This window comes from Elaeis guineensis, chromosome 4 (genome assembly GCF_000442705.2).
Source record: "Elaeis guineensis isolate ETL-2024a chromosome 4, EG11, whole genome shotgun sequence".
Classification (NCBI taxonomy): domain Eukaryota; kingdom Viridiplantae; phylum Streptophyta; class Magnoliopsida; order Arecales; family Arecaceae; genus Elaeis; species Elaeis guineensis.
This window is the reverse complement of record NC_025996.2, coordinates 26,356,822-26,365,563: the sequence shown is the minus strand read 5'-3', so window position 1 is coordinate 26,365,563 and position 8,742 is coordinate 26,356,822. Positions and strand designations below refer to the sequence as shown.

General features: G+C 45.6%; 1 protein-coding gene across 1 annotated transcript; it reads left to right on the top strand.

Annotated features, from left to right (window-relative positions):
* The first annotated feature begins 3,860 nt into the window (after positions 1-3,860).
* Positions 3,861-5,988, top strand: LOC105043271 (UNC93-like protein 1). The gene is made up of 2 exons (XM_010920754.4): positions 3,861-5,178; positions 5,553-5,988. Exons 1-2 carry the CDS (start codon positions 4,001-4,003, stop codon positions 5,806-5,808), a joined length of 1,434 nt encoding a protein of 477 aa, XP_010919056.1. The 5' UTR covers positions 3,861-4,000; the 3' UTR covers positions 5,809-5,988.
* Positions 5,989-8,742: the final 2,754 nt, after the last annotated feature.

The window sequence follows — 8,742 nt, the reverse complement described above, 5'->3', positions numbered from 1 at the left end:
TGTTCCAGTGGCGAACTTGTGTCTACAGCATCTTATACTCTCGATTGCATTCTGAGGGTTTGATTAGTTATCCCTCTGGAGGTTTCCTAAGGGTCTTCCTCCACTTCTCGTGCGACTTGTGCTCTATAAGGATCTGGTAAGTTAGCTCTGCCTCAGAGTCATCGAGGTCTTCTCGATGGTCTGGTAAGTTAGCCCTTACGAGTGGCATTGTGTGTCTGCGATGATCTTGTGCCTACGACATCTAGCACTTTTTATCTTTGCACGAGATGCAGTGTATGTCAGCGGAGAGCTTGTGCCTGCGGCATCTTACACTCTCGATGATATTCTGAGGGTCTGATTAGTTATCCCTTCAGAGATTTTTTAAAGGTCTCCCTCTACTTCTCGTGTGACTCGGGTTGTGTAGGGCTTTGATAAGTTAGCCCCGTCTCGGAGTCATCGAGGTCTTCTCAAAGATCTGGTAAGTTAGCCCTCATGAGTGACGTTGTGTACCTATGGTGATTTTGTACCTACGACATCTAGCACTTCTCGTCTTTGCATGAGATGCAGTGTGTGCCAGCAGCGAGCTTGTGTCCGCGGCATCTTGCATTCTTGACAGCATTCTGAGGGTCTGATTAATTATCCCTTTGGAGGTTTCCTAAAGGTCTCCCTTCTATTTCTCGTGCGACTAGGACTCTATAGGGGTATGGTAAGTTAGCCCTGCCTCGGAGTCACCGAGGTCTTCTTGAGAATTTGGTAAGTTAGCCCTCGCGTTAATTGACAGTAGTTATAGTTCAGGGTCTTAAGTGGAAGGAGGAGGTAACTCTTGGAGAATTCGGATGTCCATCATAAATTGATGGCCCTGCAAATTTTATTTTCATGAAAAGTAGTTACATCATTGGTAATATATGTAGAGGTTCGTTGAGCTCCATAACCTTGATATTGAAGTCCCGTCAAGCTATTTTAGCCTATAAGTTCCTGGGCATACCACTTCATCCAACCGGTAAGGACCTTCAATGGGGTGGTAACCCTCCTTCTAGCGCATGCTCGGTAGGCTGTGAGACTTCTGCTTGCCGCAACATCATATCACCAGATCAAAGTTGATCATCAAGCATAAAGATTTGTATTTTTTTGTAAAAAATTAATTAATAGGCATTTGGTTGCCTCATCTAGATGTAAGCCAATTTTCACCATCCAGCTCGGATTCTCCTTCCTCAGCGGGTCATCTAAAAGGTCCTCGGTTGGTCAGAAACGTTACTATCAGATGATAGCCTGAGATATCAGCTTTCAAAGTTCTCAGGCTGGGATGATCGAGAATGGTGTTGTAAGCTGAGGGACTCTCCTGATCCAGACGATCCCTCAGTTATCAAATGGATTTCTCCTCAGATGGATCACTCTTCTTCCGCCATTTGCCCTCCAACCTGTTGCTGTTCCTGCCGCGCTAGTGTTTGCTGTGGTTGAGGCTGAGGGAGAGGTTGCTGAGGTAGAGGGGGCAACTACAGAACTCTCGTAGCTCGACGTTGAGGGGTCGCTCTTCGGACAAAATGATTTAGCCACCCCTGCTTGACAAGCCTCTTGATCTTGTCGCAAAGCTAGTGGCGGTCTTCAGTATCTTGACCATGGTCGTAATGGTAAAAGCAGTATTTGCTCGGGTCTCGATGGCATTCCAACCTTATTTTCATCAATCGAGGCTCGGATAACTCAGGCTCCACTTATAACAATACTTGAGGAATAGTCCAGGGCGTATATTTATCATACAGCTGAGGAAGTGATGGTTGCCGAACTCTTCTCGAAAGACTTCGGGATCGACGATTTCGGCCATTCTGCCTTGGGGGTGGGGACTGAGCGCTGGCATCTTTTCTTTTCTCACCTCGGATGGTACTCCTTACTAGATCCCGCCGCGGCTGAACCGACAGGAGTATCATCGGTAAAGACCTCTTTCATGCGGGCATATTTTTCTGCACGGGCAAGTATATTCAAGAGATCTCAAGGATAAGTCTTAATAAATGACTTTTTCAAGTCATTCTTCAGCAGGCTACTCATCATTGCGGCTATCAAGTCGATTGATCCAGATTTTGGACCTCTAGATTCACCACGTTGAATCTATTCATGAAAGAGTGGATTGACTTGCCCTCTTTTTGCTTGATGGTATGGGGGTAGTCGGATCGCTTCTACTGTCGTCGGCTACTGATGAAATGACCGACGAAAGATCGGCATAAGTTTTCAAAGAAATAGATAGACAGCATCCTCAAACTGGAGTACCATTGTCGAGTGGCCCCCTTAAGGGTTGGAGAGAACGCTCGATAGAAGATTGCATCCGATTCTCTCTGAAGGAGCATGATAGCCTTGAAGGTCTCCACATGATTGATGGGGTCCGTGGTCCCGTCATAGACCTCCAGTTGAGACAATTTGAAGTACAGGAAAAGTGGTTCCTGTACAATCCTTGGGACGAAGGGTGGCTGGGTGTTTTACCTTTCGTAGGACAGCGCCAATGAGTCATTATTGTTGAAGATTTTTTCTATTTTCTGGTCCAACTACTGACCGAGCTCCTGGAACCGTCTTTCAAAATCAACTTCACAGATAGTACCGATCTCGAAGTGCAAAGGAGATTGACATCCGAAAGTTGAGTTATGGCCCAACTGTGGATTTGGAGATCGTCGCCTGACCGGCTGTTGGGTCCTAAGGCGACTTTGATGAGTCAACCTCCACTTCGGACTTTGAGGAGGCACCTGTGGCTCTGACTGAGGTGGTGGCTATGGAGCCATAGTTAAAGCAGGATTCTGTGGGGTTACCGTTGCAGAAGGTAAATGTGACACCATCGAAAAAATTGTATAACGCACCACTATAGGAGGTGCAGGGATAGCCTGAGAAAGCTGTGGAGCCACTTGGAAGGGCATGAGAAAGGCCTGGACCTCTTGTATTGTCGTCGTCAAATGTTGAACTTGCTGGAAGAGCTGCACCGATTGGGTTGGTTGAACCAATGGAGGGATGATCGGTTGAACTGATGGAGGGATTTTCGGTACTAGCAGTTGAACTTGATTGTCAGTCTGTCTGGTTGCCTGTCGGGAAGCGACGGTATTAGAAAGTCAGGAAGATGTCCATTTTAGAGCCATGAATGCGAATGTATGCCCTTCTTCTATCTGTTGCTGCTGAAATCGATCGAGATCGGAAGACGGACACCTGATCCTCGTATAGGGATGCTAGCACTGGAGTGACCTGCAAAACAAGTCCCAAATCGGAGGTTGTGGCTTCGGCGAGAATCCTCTAACACTCAAATCGGACAAGCAGAGAATAAAAGAGCAGCAACGGATTCTTTGAAAGCAATTTGATTTGACTTATCTGGGTCCTCGGGGTTTTAGTTGTTTATATAGAAGGATGTCGGATAGTTAGGTTATTAGTTGTGAGATTGCATGATCCTGAGATTGTCGGGTTGTTGGATATTTCAAACTGGATGAGACAATTAAGCCCTCAATCGCTTCCGCAAGATTAGAGGAGACGATTGTACCAAATCTTATCTATTCGGGATAGACAGCTGTTGTGTACGTTGAAGAGATAAGTCGGCTGAGCAACTCATACATAAGTTAGATTTTGGAGATGCCTCAGTTTAGTATAGAGATGGACTCTTAAGTTTATACGATGGTCAGAAGCCGTATTGATGATCCAAAAATTTGAGATATCTTACGATGTTAGGATTGGTTTGAGATATTTACTGTAACTATTTTAATATATTTAATTATAAAGCATACTGCAGTTTTGATCATGAACTTTGTGGACAGCGTCGTGATAGGATATACTGGTTTAGTATATGCGGCTGTTACTTTCTATTGGCTGGTGGGGGGAGTACGTTACTGGACTTAAAAATGCTGCCTGATTGGCTCTGGCCATCATAAAAACCCCTCCGTCCTTCCGATTCCTTCGCATTGTTCCCATCGCCAGAATCCCCTCGGAATCTTATATCCAAATCCCCCGTCCTCCCCTCCCTCTCCATCCCAATCCCAATCCAAGATCACCACCCACAACAAAAATGGGTCTCCGATCCAAAGAGGAGGGGAAGGAGGAAGAAGAAGAAGAAGGGTCATCTCTTTCTTTGGGTCCTTACCGATATAATTCGCCCTTTGTCCAGGTCTGCCTGATCGGGCTGGTGTGCTTCTGCTGCCCGGGCATGTTCAACGCCCTCTCCGGCATGGGCGGCGGCGGCCAGATCGACCACAAGGTCGGCAACAACGCCAACACCGCCCTCTACACCACCTTCGCCGTCTTCGGCGTCCTCGGCGGCGGCATCTACAACCTCCTCGGCCCCCGCCTCACCCTCCTCGCCGGTTGCTCCACCTACGTCCTCTACGCCGGCTCCTTCCTCTCCTACAACCACAACCAGGGCCAGGCCTTCGTCGTCACCGCCGGCGCCATCCTCGGCATCGGCGCCGGCCTCCTCTGGGCCGGACAGGGCGCCATCATGACATCCTACCCCCCGCCCCACCGCAAGGGCTCCTACATCTCCCTCTTCTGGGCCATCTTCAACCTCGGCGGCGTCATCGGCGGCCTCATCCCCTTCATCCTCAATTACCATCGCGAGAAGGCCGCCTCCGTCAATGACGGCACCTACATCGCCTTCATGTGCTTCATGGCCGCGGGCACCGCCCTCACCCTTACCATCCTCCCCCCAGCGCGCGTCGTCCGCGACGATGGCACCCGCGCCACCTCCATGACCTACTCCAACGTCGTCACCGAGTCATGGGAGATCCTCAAGCTCTTCGTCAACTGGAAGATGCTCCTCATCGTCCCCGCCGCATGGGCCAGCAACTTCTTCTACACCTACCAATTCAACAACGTCAATGGACTCATCTTCACTCTGAGGACCAAAGGGCTGAATAACGTGTTCTACTGGGGGGCGCAGATGCTTGGTTCCTTCGGGATCGGCTACTTCCTGGACTTCAGCTTCAAGAGCAGGAGGATGAGGGGGCTCGTGGGGATCGGGGCCGTGGCGTTGCTCGGGACGGCGATCTGGGCTGGGGGGCTGGCCAACCAGCTGAGGTATAAAGATGGCAACTGGAAGGGGGATCCCTTGGACTTCAAGGACTCCAGGGGAAGGTTCGCCGGGCCATTTGTTCTCTACTTCAGTTACGGCTTGCTGGATGCCATGTTTCAGAGCTTGTGCTACTGGGTGATCGGGGCGCTGGCTGATGATTCCGAGACCCTTAGCAGGTAAATTTTTCTTCTATGCATGCACTTGGTGCCTACTTTGGTGAAAGATCTCATGCTCTGTTTGTCTACCTGTTCTCCTTTTCCATTATCCTCTTTCTCCAATCTATCGTGTTTAAGAGACAAAGATGGGTGATATGCCATTGTCTTATAAGATTGAGCTTGACTGGTGAAACTAGCAGGCATAAGATTATGGAAGCATTTGATGAATAAATGTCCAAATTAAACAGAACCATGCCATGGACTTGGCCAGTGCCAAAGACTGGTGATAAGTAATACTATGGACAGGAGCCTGAACAGGAGAAATAAAATTTCAGTAATTTTTTATACTGTTTCATTTGCCTTTTGGTCATCGATGGCTCTTAAACTGTGTGCAGGTATAGTGGATTCTACAAGGGAGTGCAGAGCGCCGGCGCTGCTGTTGCTTGGCAACTTGATAACCACAAAAAGCAGCTGCTGTCGCAGTTGATAGTAAACTGGTCTCTTACTACTGTGAGCTATCCCTTGCTGGCCGTGTTGGTGTTGCTTGCCGTGAAGGACGAGAACAACGCCGAGGATGGAGATAGCAAGATGCCAAAGCCATCAGCTCTTCCTGGGTCGGTGGATGATGGTGATGCACGAGGGAAAAATTAGGGAAGACCGTTTGCTTTTGTTCTTGTATTCTGCAGGGGGATGATGCTCGTCTAATTGGTACATAAGAATTGTGGTCTTAGGGTTGCCCGAAAATTGTGGCAAATATTTCATGGAAAAAGAAGAAAGAAATTGTGGCAAACATTCGTTATGCAACTCATGGATATCAGTTCTAAATAATCATACCATCGCATACCGACTATATCATATTAATATCGAACCCATAGGTGATATGGGGAGCATACCAATATGCTGAATTAGATATCATATGGAGCATACCGATATTGTAACAGAATAGTATCTACATAGAATCTGGTATCAAGACTCTGAATTTTGGTTACAAATGTTTTTATTCTCGTTTTTAACTACAATTTTAACTTGCACGATTTGAGGCAGGATATTTGTAGCTTTCAAGTAGGATTTTCCTTTTCTGAACGGAATAGATTTATCCACGTCTAAACGTCTCCATTTTTTAGAGTACCGTGCAAGAAAAGCCGTCACATTCCAGAAAGGAATACCTTAATATCAGAGAATCTGCACATCTCTGGCTAATTATTTCCTGAAAGTATCTGCATAATAAAGCAACGTTCTCCATAGTCACCTTTCCGCCTTCAGACTCATCATTAGCTGGAGGTGGGGAGGGGAAAACTGATTAGTGCTCGTTTCAAACTTACACCAGATCCAGTGAGCAAGATGATATTAACATACAACCAGCATTGTTTTACCGAAAAGCCATACGACCAGCAGCAGAAAAGAGCACAGATGAGTCTATTGAATCTCAAAATAGTTTGATTTGTTCAATCAGCAATTGAATTAACAATTGCCCATTTTGAGCAAATTTTCAGAGACGCATGTCAGGACGCACTTTTTAAGGAGCCTTTTCATCCTATCTCACCTATATTGAGATGAAGCTGGATTCAAAAAGGAGGGTACCAAATTTAGGCTATTCATGCCATGGTCCTACGGTTGGATGTTGCATCAGGGAATTGGTATGATGCCCAGGCATGAGGGGGTTTGTAGTGTTAATACATAGTAGAAATATAACAAAAGAAGAGATCCATAAAGGATAGAGCTATAGAAAAAAATGCCGATAATTAGAGGAAAGCTGTCGGTAGACCAATGGGGAATGCTATAGCAGTATACCAGATCTTGGTATTTTCAGAGCCTTGGGGGTCAAACAAACCATGGGACTATATTATGGTTAATATGGTTGTGGGAAGTGTGGGATGACCATGGGACTATATTATGGTTAATATGCTTGTGGTAAATGTGGGATGACTGGTTCATTTGATTGCTATATGTTGCTGCTAAAACCCGGACCAAAATTTTGAAAGACACCAATCTACATATATAAGGAAGAAAGGACAGAGGTCGCTTGAGTTGCCCGGTGGACCCTCCGACGCCAAGCCTCTATTTAGAGACAGAGAGTTCTTGTCCCACCAGTATTAGACTTCATAGTCCCAAGGTGAAAAACAATTTTTTGGTCGTCCTTATCCGGCTTAATTCATGAAGACTTGTCCAACTAAAAAAAAAAAAAAAAAATCTTCCTTTCCACTTTAGGGCCACATGTCAACTTGCGGTTGAAGGTCGGATTTGGGCCACATCACCATACATGGTGGATGTGGTATGGTTTCTCTTCTTTTTGTTCTTTCCATTTAGGGGAGAATAGGACGTCGGCCATCATCATCACCACACCAACGGCTTTAAAGGAGCATCCTTACAAAGCGCCGGATGATTGGAATGTCAGCAGAGAGTTTTTTAGACATAGGTTATTATATATGCTCTCTATTATTCGGATAAAAGTCCTTTTATTTGAATGTCCGCAATCAAAAATGTTGCATGCACCTCTAAAATACCTTTTAAATAGTTGGAGACTTATTAAAGGCAATTCTAGCTGTGGTCTGATCTCTGATCTGGGGATGAGGTCAGTGTAGTCAAAGAAAATTGTGGTTGGCTGAGAAGTTAAATCCTGAGGAGAAGGATGGACATGCAAAAAAAGAGTCATTGTCGGAGATTTTTCTAGTGAGGATCTTTCGATACTTAAGCCAGACAGGATCAATGAATAATGAAAGAGAAAATGGAAGAGAATGGGAACTAAAGGAGTTCGAGAGACTTACTTGAGAGTCTCCTATCTCTCTCTATCATTGGAGAGGCTCGTTGCCTCTCATAAATGAGTGGCAGTCATATCCATTGGGATCGTGTGAGTAGTGGTCACGCCCCATGTGCAACACATGGTAGAGGCAAGTTGTCATTTGGTGGATTTTGGGTGCCTTATCTGCACCGTTACTATCAAACATCAATCCTAAGGGCAACGGCCGTTGGGTATTACAGATTGATGGGGTTGCTGCTATGGACCATCTGTAGCCAAGGTGAATAGGTTGGCCAACCTGAGCTGGGCCCTCCTCAGCATATGCCAAAGTCAAAAGGGATCTTCCTATATCAGTTGTCTCGTACTTTCAAGTTCGAGCTTGTTCCATGGTTGGATGAAGGAGTATTAATACCTGTTTGATTGTGGTCACATCATCGGTTGAGTTGAATCCCTTACAATTAGTGCGTCTTGAAAAATTAATTGGCGAGAAGCATCATATGGTGGCTAAGGTGTGATCATTTGCTACATTCCTGGAACTACTGCAGTCAAAGTCTGCACTTGCTGGATAAGTAAATTAAATTGCTAAAGATTAACCATTGGTGCAGGTTGGGTTAGTGGAGATGTAGCACTACAAGAAAACAGAGATTTAATGACCGAAAAAATGATTGCTAAATAGCAAAAATCGATCGCTTATATTTTTTGCGACCTATTAAAGTAGGTTGCAAAAATCTTGATTGCAAATACTTTGTGACCGATTTTTTCGATCATAAAATTTTGCGACCAATTTAGCGATCGAAAAATAAAAAAATTAATTAAAATTTTATGACCGATTTAGCGATCGATAAATA